At 37.5% G+C, this 16,779-nt stretch overlaps 1 protein-coding gene across 1 annotated transcript in view; it reads left to right on the top strand.

Moving 5' to 3' along the window:
* The window catches only part of LOC122971815 (rho-related GTP-binding protein RhoN-like), a 30,296-nt gene that overhangs the window by 9,534 nt on the left and 3,983 nt on the right, over positions 1–16,779 (top strand). The window contains exon 3 of the mRNA XM_044338561.1: positions 12,071–12,180. Within this exon, the coding sequence (XP_044194496.1) occupies positions 12,071–12,180 (110 nt within the window). The remainder of the gene's footprint in view (positions 1–12,070; positions 12,181–16,779) is intronic.

The raw sequence follows: 16,779 nt of genomic DNA, 5'->3' as shown, positions 1-16,779 counted from the left end.
TCTCCATTCTCATTCCCAGGAGACTCCTGGTCTGTCTTTCAGCCAGTGGTGCATGTGTAACTGAGAGGTCTGTCCAAGAAAGACACTGAGTCTGGATGAAGATGCACACGGTAACACTAACTTTTACATGTGACTTTTGCATGACTCTTTCTACAAACTGGTTCTTCTTCTTCTTCAAACTTCTTTCCAACTATTTCAGTTATTCACTCCTACTCCACCAGGCAGTATGAACACGTTCATCTTCCATTACATTAAAAAAAATGTGGTTTATAATTTCATTTAGATCAGTGTAGATTAGCTGGAGGGAATAAGATGCTTCCTCTGTTGCTGTTAAGTCCAAATTCTGTACACTTTGAGCCAGTTATCAATACAGTAAAGGTCCTTTTTCTACATTTTCCAATTCATTAAGACTGTCTTTTTTACTGACAGAGCTGCAGATTTAATAAGATGCTGTGTTTGCTTTGGTTTTACATTCTTATGTTGTTTTCCAAAGAAATTTTTTTGGAGTTTTTTTGTTTTGAAAAGCATGTCTTGTCCAAACATTTGTTCACATCATCAAAGTTCTACTTTACATGAAATGATGCAGAATAACCCAAATAACTTACTAAAACAAATATTTTCAATGCAGCTCAGTAAGAATTCGGACATTTTTAGAGTAGAGGGGGAATCCCTCAAAAAATTTGGATTGTAACCAATAGAGAAAGCCCCACAAAAATGGATGAAAAGTGAATATTATTGAGGTTTTTATTCAGGTAATCCAAGTATAGGCTAGACTGTAAAGAAATCATCATTTTCCAAAGCACTTGCACTAAACATAAATTTCAAGATAGAAAAAGATATTTTGGAGGACTTCCACCTACGAGTATGACAGCTTAGGAAACCTCCTCTCATGGCAGCTAGATCAAAAGTCCTTGAAATCAATAGAAGAAAACAGAAAGTTCACCAGTATACAAGTGAAAAAATGTTTTTCCAATGAAATGTCAGTAACAAAATGCAATGTGTCTCTAAATATTAATTTCATGTCAACTATCGATAAATGTAGGCATTTATATATATTGACAAGAGTATTTCAGGCTCTCACATGAGTTTCTCTGGCAAAAATACACCTGGCCTGTAAAGATGGTGGAGGAGCAGAGAAACAAGTAGCGAGTAAGATGCTCCACTCATGTGCCTCATGTGGAGATGAGGGGTAACATGAAAAGAGAGACACAAGCTCTAGGTATTGTAATCAAGAATCTCATATGTGGAGCTGCACCTCAGGTTGTCAATATATCTAGTAACAGTTGGGAGAGATCGCTAAAAACTGGCTAAAAACTGGAAACACTGTTTCCTGCCTTCATGGCAGCTAGATCAAAAGTCCTTGAAATCAATAGAGGTAAACAGAAAGTTGTTCTAAAATAAATAGAAAGAGTTAAAAAAAAACTTGAAAAGAAAAAAAAAAAACACAGGAAACCCAAACTAAACTCTTCAACCTCTCACATTAGCTGCAATGCTCTTCTAGCTAACAATTGCTCCCAAGCTAACGCTAACATTTTGCAACAAAGAGGAGGATGAAACGATCATCAGTGTGATGAACATACTCATGAAAAAAAAAACACATTTTGACAGGACAACAAGAACAGGGATTTCAAAATGTTACCAGACCATGTGGATACACAGAGGATTAGATTTCCATCTTTTAGACAGTGGGTCAAAACCATAAGGGCTCAGTTGTTACATTACAAGGCTGTAAAAAAGTAATTAGATTTTGTAGTGCACTTTGTTTAGTCACAAAAACACACACTGAGGGCACTCAAGGGGTCTATCCATCCACTTTAGACCCTCTCTATCCTTTATCTATAATTCAAGACGTAGCAATGACCACTCCATTCAACCCCCAACACCTCAGCCATTACTGAGAGGTGGGAGGAGTGATGCTGACCTTGTTTCTACTACGTTGTCATATATGGAAATAAAGCATTTCCTGGTTTCATGTTTCTAGGTTTTTTGTACAGTACATACAGCTTGTAATATGTTATTCCTCTACTATTTTTTAGTAGATTTTGTCTCTGTTATTTCTTTTCTTTCCTTTTCCATAGTCCGTATGGCTTTATAAACTCAAGGTGAGATTTAGAAGCAGCAGGACAAAGTGTTTGCTTCCACTAACTGAGATATATGGATCAGAGGTTCATATATATATTCTCAGAGTTTGATCTCAGAGTCATGGCTGCAGCCAGGAATATAAGATTCTGTGCTGAACTTGACAGCATATAAAATCACAACAGGAGCTGGGAGGTTTAATGTGACGGGGAGATGCCCAGATGCCAGTCTGCTCGCTCTGTCATTAATTTTAGGTATTCCTGTAGGATTACTGCTGATTTCAGGCAAAACTGCACTCACTGGCAGCGCTCTCCCTCTGTGCCTACTGAGTTAGAAATATGCCAGAACATCACGTAGAATTTATCACTGAAATACAGCCCGGTGTTCAGTCACTCGTCCCACTTTTAATAAAAAACTTTCAGTCAGAATGGAGTAATGCGATTAGATGGAGCTTGAGTGAATTTAGCCCGATCGCGCTTTGTAAGTGGCTGATAAACATCTGACATCCTCATGCATCATTTTTTATCCACACACCAGTTTTAAATGCTTAAAGAAAACCTGAAGATTCTCCCCATAAAGAGCTGTTCAGCTGTCTCTTTATTACAGGACACATGGGCCTCTCTGACTGAAATATGTAGCAAATACATAAATGCATGTATGTATGTATGCATGTGTGTGTGTGGTACAGAAAATATAAATCTGTTCTCACATTTTTGACATGCACATCCTCCTCTCTCTCTGCCTCTTGATGTGATTGGCAGGATCAGCATCACTCGTTCCTCCATGCTGCTTTCAGGGCTATTGTCTTGTACTCTGGCAGAGGAGTATGCATGACAACCAGCAGTTTCTGCTCCACTTACATGAATTCATGTTATATGAAGACTAAAAATGGATTATGCTCAACATGGAAAAGAACATCTTATAGTGTAAATTCACCATAAATTTAAAATAAACTTTGAATAGTAGTAGGTAGTTTAACCTCTCATAAGCACACTGTTAAATATACAACTAGCATAATGCAGCGATATATGTAACAGTTCTCTAAAATTTAGTGCAGTACATGAAAAGTTTTAGGTGTTTAATGGAATGAATACTTACTAACAAAGATAAATAATAATATCCTTTATGATCATATTGTTTTTCTGATAAGATTATAACATAAATAATACATTTATATATTTATAATGCACTATGGGCTGTTTTATCTTCCAATTCCACGTTTAAAATAGAAGGCAAATCAAATAAAGTGAAACCAGGCAGTCAAACTCAGATGTGGTCATCATAAATTCCTACATACATACAGATCAGATACAAAGATCTGACAAAAAAGTATCTTAACTCAAGGTTCACTTACAGGCTTTTCCTGGAGCTTTCAACCATAGCTCACAGTCTATGTCAGTCTGTACTGTCAGTCACAGTATGTCAGACCATACGAGACCAAAACTTCCAAACTTCCAAACGTCACTTGATTAAAACCGTGTAATCTTCGTGACAAGTAAGCAAACTCCATCTTTGATGAAGACCATGAGAGGAGGTCAAAAGCACAAGAAAAAGCAAATAAGAAGATTTGAGAAGAAATTAACTTTCAAGGTCAAAAGATGCAGAACGTTTAATCAGTGCGTCATTTTCCTACTATTAACCGTAAAGTTTTAGTTCCATTGAGACGTCACGTCTGAGAAAAATCATCAAAAATCTGTAAGAAACCCATTTAATGACCTTCTTTTTACAGTTAAATGGATAATTTGTTTTAATCAAATGCAAAACAAACAGACACAAATGGAGAAAAAGACAAACTATATCAGACTGAATATTGATGTAATTCTTGACAGGGAGAGAGAGCACATTGTCTCTGCAGGGCGTCTTAAAGTGTTCATGCGTATACGCTGAGTGATTAGCCACGCTGAGCAGGTGTGTGTGTGTGTGTGTGTGTGTGTATGTGTGTCTACTGAGTGGACTCTATGACTGTATGATAATCATCTGAACGCACAGGCTGATTTCCCTCTTCTGTTATTTAGTAGACAGTCGTATCGTCCCCACATTTCACACAGCGTGAGTGTGTAGCAGTAATGGCTAATCTCTGTGGGTGGCATTATTTTTATGTTCAGGTGGTGGAAGAAAAATTCAATGTGATGGCATTGAATTTTACTGCCACTTCCCCTCTGTAGCTCAGGATTTCAGACCTGGATGAAACATTAAAAAGGCATTATTTCATTAGAAGGGCATGGCTGTGACAAACAGGATTTTAATATTAATGAGCATGACTGTGCTGCGATAGAAGTTGTCATAAGAGAGGATTAATAATGATTTTCTCCACAAACATCTCAAGGTGTGTGTGTGTGTGTGTTCCTTCTGAATGACGCAGAGCCATGAATACTGAAAGATATGACATGCAAGTCTGATTGTCTCTTATCAGTCACTTTACAGCTTTGAGCTTCACTAACGAAAGAAATTTCCGAAAATACAACAGCAGATGTTTAATAATGAGTTCAGTCAAAATGAAAAAAAAGGAGATATCTCTGGAGCATTGAAAATCATTAACAAGATTTACCATATTTAACATAGAATAGATAATATGCCTCCCTTCATTTCATAATTAAGAAACCTGCCTAGTGGGGCTCATTAAAGGTTGCTCATCAAGAAATTCATAAAAAGCTTATATTCCTCTAAGCTGAATTTACATTACAGGAATACACATGAGTGACAAATTAAAGGAAAAATCTGGATAAATAAGTGGAGAAACATATAGAATGCAGATGATCATAACTCGTAACCCAACTGAAAACTTACGGGAGAATTCGGAGTGACGTGTTAGACGGCGCTCGCCACCGCAATCATCAAAACACATCAAGGGAATATCCTTTGCCAAGGAGCATTCACGCTGGTCTGGAGGTTCATGGTGAACCTATACTTTACTAAGACTCTTTATGTTACTTTGTTGCCCTCTAAAACCACAAATTGTTGTTTTCTCTCTGTTCAGATTACAGAAAGTATTAATTAATGAGCTTTAGAGGTGCTGGTAGTCGTATTTCCAGCCAGAGTAGGAAAACTGTTTCACCTGTTTCCCCTTGTCATTATGCTAAGCTAAGCTAATCGCCTCCTTGCCCCAGCTCCGTACTTTACGAACGGACATTTTTCTCATTTAACTCTCAGAAAGTGTATTTCCCAAAATGTAATGGGGGATTATTATTTAGGGGTACACTCTCTGACTCTATATCTTGGTGTTTTTCCAAGAATTATTAGAGTGTCACCTCTGAGTATTTTGTTCAAACTCAGAATGAGTACTCGCCTGTGTCCAGTTAGGGATGGACAATATGATCTAAAATCTATGCAACACCATACTGTCACATTTATCTTATAAATGTAGTGATGAGTATTAAGTAATACGTCAGTATGTGATGTTTCTTTTCTCATGCTAGTTCACTTTTTATATGCTTGATTTGCTTATAGTTTGAACTGTTAGATTCTGAACTGGTTAGATGTCATTGGTTATTGTAGATATTCTCAGTTTTATATCAGATTCAGATTATTTATTTGTTAAAACTGTGATGAGAGTAAATTTGTTGCTAATTGTAAGTTATAAGAAGCTAATTATGTTTGGTTTGTCGTCCAGCGCTAAAGGACAACACATGTATGCGGGTATGACGTGCGTCAAAACTCACATCTACTGTTTTCTTTGAAGGAAAATGTGGGCATGTTAAACTGTGAGCGTGTGCCGCCTTCGTCAACCCACAAGGACTCACGCCAACCCGTTAAACCACTGTTCTATCTAACAGCGGCACTCTTACGCTTTTTTCACATTTGCTCCCTGGATCGGCTACTTCTTTGATATGAATGATGCATTTGGAAAACTTTGTGATACACCCAGTGTGTGCTGCACTCAGGTCCACTTGTGTTTTTGAGTGCTCACACTCAAGGAATTATATGTTTGGAAAACAGGACACACAAGCTAAGCCTCTCCTGTAATGTATCATGTACGTTGAGGTCGCCTACATACCAGCCTCTCTGTATTTAAATCTTCAAAGTATGTAGTTAATTTAGGGTTTTATATCCAGCCTCACGTGTCACATGAAAAAATGTGCTGTATTTCTCTTAAAAGAAAAAAACAACAACAAAATCTTTCAGGGAGGACAAACCTCTCTTAGCAGCCACTAAATGCAAAGGACCTGTTTAAAGCCTTACACAAGTGGATTACATAAAATTACAAGGGGGCAAGGACAGTTCATACTTACAAGTGTGTAACTGCGAGCTACCAAACAGACAAGAGAACAAAGGAAACGCAGCTTTCATAAGCATCAAACATCAAAAGCATGGCAAAATCATGTAGAGTCACAGCATGGTGTTGCTCTTTTTCAGACTGTTGTGCGTCACTGTGCCATGCAGCAGCTACACATCAAACACAGGCTTGACGTTTCGTTGGCTGTTTTTCAGTGAAAGTAAAATATGAACCTGTATGTTATTTGCTTCATCCTAAAGTTCTTGTTTGTAGAAACTTTATCAGGCAGGATATTTCAATTTCAAACTAGCTTTGACATTCTGTACTAACTGGATTTTGGTGTAAACATGTCAAAAAATAATGCCAAACATAAGTTAAGTTGTGTATGACGCCTCTAAATGCTCTAATAATGTCCTTTGAGAGTGTTTTTTTATGAGTTTAATCTTGATCTGAAGGTTTTAGACAGAGACAGATGGGCTGAAGTTTCTAACAGCAGGAATCTTCCCATGAGGGGCATCATACTACAGGTCCCAGAGAGGGTCAGAAAAGCTCACAGATCAATACACATTAGCTGCTGCTCCAATGCTGAACAAGGATTAGTTGACATCATGGAGCCTTGAGGCTAGAGCTTGGATTGCTGTCGGAAGTGTGTGAGTGTGTGTGTGTGAGTGTGTGTGTGTGTGTGTGTGAATTTGTTCTTATTATGAAGAGTCAAGTAAGCACTTCCATTGTCCAAGATTATGCTAATACCGGTTTTTATGAGGAATAGTGCGGCTGAATTCACTTATAAGCATGAATGATTTCTTGGTTTCCTACATTTTAAGTATTTGATATAAAAAACATAATAATATGATAATAATGAAAGAGAAATGATAATTGCTGCAACTTCAGACCTCCCCCAAAAAATGATCAAAATGAGGATCACTAGTTATAGTCACATGCACATGATACTGAAATCATTCGACATTTGCTGTGTTTGAAGCAAGAAAGGAAGAGTTTATTTTGGGAAAAATGCGTTTATGCGCTTATTTCATTACCTCTCTCATGTGTGTAAAGTGTTGAGCTAAAGCCTGGAGGCGATTAGCATAAATTTGCTTAACATAAAGACTGACAACAGGGGGAAACAGCTGGCCTGCCTCTGTCCAAAGTTCAAAAAATATGCCTACCAGCATTTCTAAAGCCCACTTAAACATGTTAAATCCAGTTTGTTTAATCAGTATGAAGAGAAGGAATGATTACAGCGAGGAAAACCTCTTTCAGTGCTCATTTGGGCACCTGACTGTTGTTTTAAGACAGACCTGAAAACTTAACAAGGAAACTATCCTTTAATGTAAAAATGACGATTGTCATGGTGACAACAAAGACAACTCCAGGCAATCATTGCACATGACTGTTGTTCCTAACTCATAAAGCCACAAATTGTCATTTTTACGTTATTGTTTGTGTATGCATTGAACAAACAAGCATCAAGAATCTCCTGATGTGTAAAATAGAAAGCTTTAGAGGTGCTTGTAGGCATATTTTCTAAATTTGGACAGTGCCAGGCTAGCTGTTTCCCCATTTCCAGTCTTTATGCTAAGCTAAATACTCAACCTCTAGCTCCAACTCCATATTACTAGACAATCAATCTCAATCTTTCCATCTAATTCTCAGAAAAAAGCAAATAAGTGGATTTCCCTAAATGTACTATAAAACATGATGTAAGCACAGCTTTAAGAAACATTTAGAACATCTGTACAACCTCCTGTATGTAGTTGGGATGGTTGACGGCACGATTCAAAAGCCTTTGACGGTTCAATTAAAAGAGACGTTTTTTTTTTTCAAATCTGGCTTCGGCAGGTATCTGTTTTTGGAGCCTCTGATGAGAAGAGGAGGATTCAAGTGCAGAGAGACTTTAATCTCAGGAGATTCTTGATGCTTGTTTATTCTGGACGGTGCATGGGGACTGAATGGACTTGGCAGAACAATAAACAACCATATTATTGTTGAGGGGGCTACAAGCTAACTGAATACACCAGAGAAAAGCAATCACCGAAACCCGATAGACAGGCTGCTAAATACACAGCTCACATTGTCTTAATGGGTGGCCAATTCTAAGAATAAATGATTTGAAGTGAGGATACCGCACAGGTGCATTAAATAACACTGTAGATGTTTCTGTTGATTGGTTAGACTATCTGGTGACAGCTGGAGATTTGGTTCCCTGCATTGACAGTTACAGAATGTACCACCTAATCAGCACCCTGGATAGCTCTTTTTAAAGTTTGATTTTGAAAAATCTGGGCGCGAATTTTCCAGACATGTTATTGTCTGCAACTGTTACATGTCCTAACTTTTATAATGGAGAATAGCTTTCTGACTCCATTATTTCCGCTTGAAAAAATGCAGACATGGACCAGAAAGTTAAATTCCTTTTTAAAATAACATTAAAGCACAATGGAGCTTCATTATGTTATTATTCAGCATTCTGCTCCTTTTTACTCCCCCCTGCCTTAGGGGAGAGTTTAGGAGAAACTTCATTGTTTGGATGTGAAGTTTTATACAGTGGAGAGAAGAAAAAGCACAAGGGATGGCAAACCAGGTAATGTGGCTATTATTTTTCAGCCTTTCCGCATATAAAAAACTTGACTTTCATTCCCTCCAAAAAAACAAACAAAAACAAAACAATCTTAACTCAAGATCCACTTACTAGTTTTTTGAGAGCTCTTGTCCACTTTTTGCCTTCCTCAGCGGATGGAGTTGCTCGGTTGTCATGGAGATAGCTCTATTGTTATGAGCAGTGGTCAAATATGTTGGGACTCTTGATCACTTGATCAAATTCTATCTACTGAGGAAGACTGTAGAATGTGGTTGATAGCTGTGGTAAATTGTAGTAAGTGGACCTTGAGTTAATATTTTATTGTTAAGCGGCTGTTTCCAAGGTCAAGATTGAACTTGTAATTTCACAAACATGAGCAAAAAATGACTTATATATGACTTAAACTTAACACACTGTTGATTTAAGCATTTCTTGTAATTGTTATAATAATTAATAGCATTTATTTTTCTTCATTTTTGTGATGATTCACATACAATTTAGTTTGGTGTTGAATCTTTTATAATCAGCCAAAGGCAGAAAAAGAAAAGATGTGGACATTGAAAACAATAACTTATAACTGATATTGTTTGTCTCTGTACATGTAATAATTTTAGGTGTGTGTGGTCAAAATACATCATTTGTTATTTTGCAATAGTCGGCACGACTTCTAATGATAGCAGCTGACCAAAAGACATTACTCTGCATAGCTGTAACCTATATAGACCTGGTGTACTTGCAGAAGTGCTTACTAAGCAGCTCTGCAAATGACTTCTTTTACTGCATCCCATCGTATTGCTCAGATTTGGCCGGCAGTACTTCATAAATACAGTTTGCATTGCATGACTTCAGGTTGCTTGAAAAACAAAGACCCCTTGTTGTTTCATACAAATGCAGAAAACACACTAAAAGATATTAGATACATTTGATTTCACACTCTTTACTTTTCTGTTTGATCAATATGTCTGGCACTGGTACAAAATTAATAAATATTTTGCAATTATGTTTTAAAAAAAAGAGTAATATTAAAAAAGGAAAAGTCTGAACTTTCTAACTTTATGGATATAATATGAAAGACTGAAGCTTTTCAACACTGCAGTTGATCACAGCGGCTGTGTGATGCAGAGGTGGAGCTACAGTTGTCGGAGTCGGTTCATTGCTGCCAGTGAGTGTGTGTGGAGGCTATGGAGACCACGGGTGGTTTATGGGGACGTCAGATGCGCTCCCATTCTCCTTTGCTGCCTTTGCCGCTTGTTGAATGAATCATTTTCTGTGTATTTTAAGACATAATCTGAACCCACAAAATGCTAGAAAACAAAAGGGAAAGTGAGATAATGTGTTTGTGTGTATGTTCGCATGTGTGAAACCCAAAAGCAAGAATTAATCAGAGGAACAGAAATAAATGGTTATGGCCTTTACTTTGAGATGTTTGACCATAGCAACACACGTGCACAAAACACGTGTTTTGCTTTGGGGACAGATTTTGACAGCACAATACAAATTAGGGTTAATGTGACAGCTTCCACACATACTCTACCTGTATGTTGGCTTGCAAGCGTGTTGATGTTGTGTAATCAAAATTCAAAATGACTTGGTATGAGTTTTTTTTTCTCCATAGTTTTGGCCATCCATTATTATCATTGAGACAATATTTTACTTCCTAATTTAACTGATAAAATCAACAACAACAACACAAGACAGGTTGCGAACAAACCCCCATTTTTACTGTTTTATCAGTCAAAAATATTGTGATTGCTGTTATGTCATGAACTTCATTTTAACTTCCAAATTTATACAGACAATATAGTTTAACTGGGGATTTGTTTACAACCTGGACTCTTTGGTAAAGTTGCGACAGAGCAGCAGTTACATTGGTGAATAAAATACCGCAACTGATAAAAGATGGTCAAAACTACAAAAACTGGGTTGTAAAATAGCAGATTTTATATTTTAAAGTCACAGTGAAGTTGGCATCTAGCTTCCTTAATGTGAACTATTTCTGAGTGAAATGTAATATGCAGACAGGTTATAACCTTGAGGGGGATTTGATGAAACTGTTCAGGGATTTTGATTTGATTGCTCAAGGTGGGAGTAACTTTGCAAGTGTCTGGAAAACAGTGATTTGGAACTGTAGATTTGTTCGCCTCCACTCACATGTCCCTTATTATTAAAAATAATAGATAAGTCCACAACCACAGTTTGGACACACTTTTCCATTCAATGTATATAAATCTATTGCCGACTGATATCCGAACACACTGCAACTACTGCTGTGCTAAGTACAAACAAGCAGATTAAATATGATGTGAGGAATTATCTGGAAACCCGAAATCACATTACACTGGATGAATTCATGTATATGCCCCTGAGTACAGGATGAGTCATCAAAAAATATTTTACATTTTACAGGAAAAGAGAGATTTTGCTGTATAAATACTGAAAAAAAAGTCTTATTTAAATTCTTATTTTTATACATATATTTGATTCATATCAACAAATAATATAACAATTAATGTTGGGACACAGAATAAGGATTTCAAACATGTATTTTTTATTTCATTTGATCTTTAAGAGTCTACTACTAACATAAAAGTTGGGTTGTTTTTAAAATAACATCTCTGTTTAAAATAATTTGAATGTTATGTATTGTGTTTTCATGTAGCGGCTGAGAGACAGTCAGGTTCTATGGGAATTTTCTCTCGAATGTTTTTTTGTGAAGTTGCCAAAGCCCTGTGTATTGATACAAAAGCACATAGTGGTGGAGACAATGAAATGGAGAGGGAATGTTGTCCCCTCTGCATAGGAATGTGTCCCTTTGCCCAGGTCACAATGCTCGAATTCAGCCTGGGCCCCCACAAAAAAATGCCATTCTGAAATACCAGGTGACACTTTGTGTGAGCCATTCATTATACCACTGTCACTTGTCTGTCTGTTGGCTTATTCAAGACTGTCAGACAAACAGACCAGGGGTTGTGGACGAGGCCCCTCTGTTCGTTTCGAAAGCCATGAATCACGCCCACTCATTGTCATCTGCCGAGTGGGTTAGTTTATGGTAATTACATGTAATCATAGTTATTTCTGCCAGAGGTGCTCCGTAATGACTCACCTTATGACAAAAAATTCAACTCTTGAGCCAAGTAACTAAATTACATACAATCGACCTGGAAATGTTGGTCACATCTGTGTGTATTTTTCACCCACAGGTTCAGCCTACTATGACAACGTGCGGCCGTTAGCCTATCCTGATTCAGACGCTGTGCTCATCTGCTTTGACATCAGCCGTCCGGAGACGATGGACAGTGTGCTGAAAAAGGTCAGTGTCACATTAACAGAAGTGTGAATGTGTCCTGATTAATTTTTGCCTTTTTTTTTTAACATAGCCGAAACTGTTTTAAGGTACATTTTGTCTCTGAAACAGGGCACCCTTAATGGATAGGCTGGTGATAATCTATATTTGCTTATTGCCAACAAATCCCATTAAAACACCACAGCTAATGATGAATTAATGCTACTGACAAGTATTGTCTATATAGGCAAAGCCCAACGTAGCTTATTCCACTGTTGTCCAAAAACACAAATACTAGTTTACGAAATCTGCAGCTGAAAATAGTCCCCAACGAATGCACTAATTACTCCTGTTTGAGAGATGATGCAAAATTCTAGTGTGCCCAGCTGTTTTTGTTTTGGTCTTTTCATTGAGTTTGTTGACGATAAGAAAAATATAGAATAAAGCCAGATTTATCCTTTAAAACTGTTATTGTCCTAAAACAAGTGGACGAAACCTTCCAAGCATGAGGCAATTTATCTTATCTTCTTGGAAAAAGAATGATTTCTTTTGAAGAACTGTTGAAAAGTTTCACAGCTAACTAACACACATCAGTATTAAACATCAAGTGCATTGGAGCGTTTGATGGGATGTCCTTTCACTTGGTAGACATTCCTGCATCACTCTATTCAATCAATCAATGACATCATCAGTGCAAGACAAAACACTTATCTTTTATGGTGGACGAATTGTCACATCTACAGGGGGTCCATTTGAGAACTAACTTGAACTTTGACCCTATTAGATGACCTCAGTAACAGCGGTGAATATACTTATCTCACAATGCATGCACAGGATGCCAAAGTGACATGTTGAGAGATCACTATTCAAGTTTAGAGGCAAAACAAAGGAGAAGTTATTGTCAAGCACTCAGATAAAACTTCTTGGGTATCTAATTTAAGTGCTCAATATGGCAATGTGCCATCATGTCTTGTTTCCATTTACTTTGACATGTTTTTTTTATTTTCCTTCAGCAAGCTTCCTTTCTCAAATAACACCCTTGCAGTACAAAGCACTTTTTCTTCTGCCATTTCTGACAGCCTAACCAATTCGTGCACCCTCCAATTTTCCTTATAGAAAGGCTATTCTTTCTCAGCATTGCTAAGCTAGAAAAATACCCCTTGACTCCTTATCACTTCCCTTTTTCCTTTTCGTTGCCTTTGTTCTTTTCAGTCCGATCTCTCTTCAAACGCTCATTCAAATCTCCCATGTTTTGCTGTCTGCATCTCTCATCTAGTATTACCCAAGCTAAGATGTTATCCTCGTCTCTATCAATTTTTTTTAAATACTTCAACTCCTTCTCTGCAGCTGGAAACATTTTCTCACTCTTTCTTTTTTCATAACTCTCTCACTAGGACCCTAACAGCATTCCTGCACCTCCTCCTGTCTATATCCTTTCTATCTTTATTTCTGCTTTCTGAGTGGGTTGAAGTATTGGGTTATTTGTGAATGAAATGCTGAAGATTATGAAAGCTGTGATGAGACAGCCACTTCATCCAACCCTCAAGGATGCTACACAAACTTGAAGGCAGAGGATGACAGAGGCACACTCAAACAAACAGCCCTGGCTGATGATGTAAGGGTCACAGTATCATCACGGTTCTTACGACTGTCTCGGTATAGCTAAATAAAACTCCTCAGGATCAGTCAGTTATACACAAGAGTAACAATAACATAACATACAGTATGACTGACACACACTCATACACACTGGTTACTTGTTTTTTATGAGCTGGAGAACCTGGTAGCAGGGTCATATTTAGAAAAACTGAGTCCACATTTTTCCCATTGCCACCTACCTTAAAGTAATTTTGACCAGCCACCTCCAACCAATTTTAGGTTAATTTAGAAAAATCACAAATTTCACAATATATTAATTGTTTTAACTTTTCAATTATGTTTTTTGTTTTGTACATTTTCATCTTCTAACATTTTGGTCTAAATGTTGTTTCAAAACCTCCTCCACACTGTCACGTACAGTATGTAATTGTGGTGGAGAATATTATTTTTATTTTTTATTTTATATTTGCTTAAAAGCAATAAAATTTTAAATCTACACTACCCACACCCACGGCTTTGTGAGGCTGTACATAGGCACAATGGTGCATTGAGCTATGTCATCTGATGCTGATGTAATCACAATGGCCTAACATGCTGATATCAAGCATTAGTGTGTTAGCATGCTAACATTTACTGATGGGTATGTAAATAGTTTTGTAGGTATTTCCTCATAAACCAAAGTATATGACAAATTTGACCTAATGCTAGATGAAAAGTTAAGTGATCACCAAAGTGATTCATCCTGAAGGGAAGATGAATGTCTGTACCAAATTACATGGCAATCCATCTAATACTTGTCAAGACATTTCAATAAAAAACCCACAAATTTCAGCCTCATGGTGACGCTTGAAGAAAAGTCAAGAAATTAATGACCAAAGTCATTAGGAGTCATCCTCTGGGGACCATGAATGTCAGTACAAAATGTCATGGCAATCAAATCCAACAGATGTGTGAAAAGTGGTGGATGATGGACTGACTGACAGACTAAAATTGCCATATCAGAATCAGCCTTAAAAACCCAACATGTGTACCATATGTGTAATCATATAAGGTGAACTCCTCCTCAGGTCATTAAACACCCCAAATTTCATGAACTATTACTGAGGACATGACCTCAGTGTCCTTAAGCGTAACTGGAGCCCTGCCCGGTGGTTCTCATGTGTATTTTGAAAGTACAGTTACCTGGGTAGCGCAGTTATTGTTGGATGAAACATGAATACATGAATATAAGCTAAAGTAAAATGTTTCCACGCACTCTTAGACAGTAATTCTTATCACGGACATAAACTGCATTGTCAACTGAAGTTACTGAAACACCCAGGCTCCATTTTCATCCTTTGATACAACAGACTCTCGGCTCCAACAGCTCGCATTTTGCTCTTTATCCAGGACAAAACTCTCAGCAATTCTTAACATTAACGCAAACAATAAGCTGCTCTTCCCATGGGTCCTTTGTGACTCATCAAAATTGCTGCTATTCACCAGTTGCACAGTATTCTACAGAGAGGCCTATTGAAAGGCAACAGCACACTCTGCACAACAGCACAACAAAATGGAGCCCGTAACAGCCACGGCACAGACATCTGGGAGAAAAGGTCTCCTTGTAAGCGAGGAACAAATGGAGCAACAGCGCTCAAAGTGGTTGTCTGTGCCATGATGTGAGCAGATAATGAAAGGACTCTCAGAGAGAAGGAGGTTAATAGTTAAAAACACGTCTGTGGTCTGTAATGAGTATTGTCTGACTCTGTCTTCTCCCAGCATCGTACTGTTGTGAGCTCACTGTGCAGCTAACAAAGCAGCCATATTGTACTGTTAGTATGTCTCTTTTATCCAAAGTGGTCTGCTGAGGCCAGTTTTCATGTCTCATGATTGTCACATAAAGTGAACATTTAAAGCAGTTAGTGCAGCAAATCTTGGGCTAAGGGTTTTAAAGGACCACACTGTGCCAGCATGTTCAAACCAGCGACATCACCTAGTCAAAAAATACACAGGGCTGCACTAGTATGAGTGTTACTACAGGTTACTAATGAAAAACAACAAATATGAACCAGGAGGTTTAACTTACAAGGCACAGCAGCTTATACTTAAGCCAAGTCTGAAAAGTTATCATGGCAGCAAGAATATGCAAGAACAATGGAACGGTCCTTTAAGGTGTGCACATGTTGTGTTGTTTGAAAATGTACAGATACGCAGCATTTTCCTGTAAAACGTCAGTGGCACACTAACAGAAAGCATTTTCTTTCAAATCCAAATCAGTATGAAAGTTTGAACAGAAAAAGTTGTGTTTTTGTGTTGTAAAATAATCGCTGTTAACGGCTATAGGTTATGCTGTTATTAGTAAAGCTGGGTGTTGTTTAAATTATTTAAATGTGGTGTCAATATGATAACTGAAGTTGTTGTTTTTTTAAGCAAAACAAGACTGATTTATTAAACATAATAACTGATATCGATCAAAGTGTACGCAAGCTTGAAAAGCTTTTGGCACTTGACAGTTTGGGATAGTTGATGACACATTTTAGATGCTATTCCAAAAGCACTGAGGTTCAATACTCAGCAAGGTTAATAATGGAAGATATTAGTGATAACAGCTTCAAGCAGGTAAGCAGAAAATGTGACCTGACAGCACTGTGAAAGAAACCCTCTCCAGCTTTAAGTAATCTCAGATCCGCACTCCTCATATGAGAAGTTAAATAAATAAACTTTGACTGCTACGCAATATGGCCAAAACTATATGAGCGACCCTGTTTACATACCTGGGCTGTTTAGGTTCCAATCAAGAGTAATTGTGATGCTACAACATAAAATCATATTTTAAGAAAACAGTCAGCTTCCAACTTTGTGGCTACAGTTTGAGCACTTTCTTTTCGTTTCAACACAACAATGCCCTTATGTAAAAAGCAAAATCCAAAAGAAATGCCTTTCCCAGTTTGGTGTGGAAGAGTTGACCAGCCTACACAGAGCACTGACCTCAACCCACATGGTCTCATGGTGTATTATCCTCTGTTCGACTCATATTTAATGTATAAG

Source organism: Thunnus albacares, chromosome 20, assembly GCF_914725855.1.
Source record: "Thunnus albacares chromosome 20, fThuAlb1.1, whole genome shotgun sequence".
Taxonomy (NCBI): Eukaryota; Metazoa; Chordata; class Actinopteri; order Scombriformes; family Scombridae; genus Thunnus; species Thunnus albacares.
This window is presented reverse-complemented; position numbering and strand designations above follow the sequence as displayed.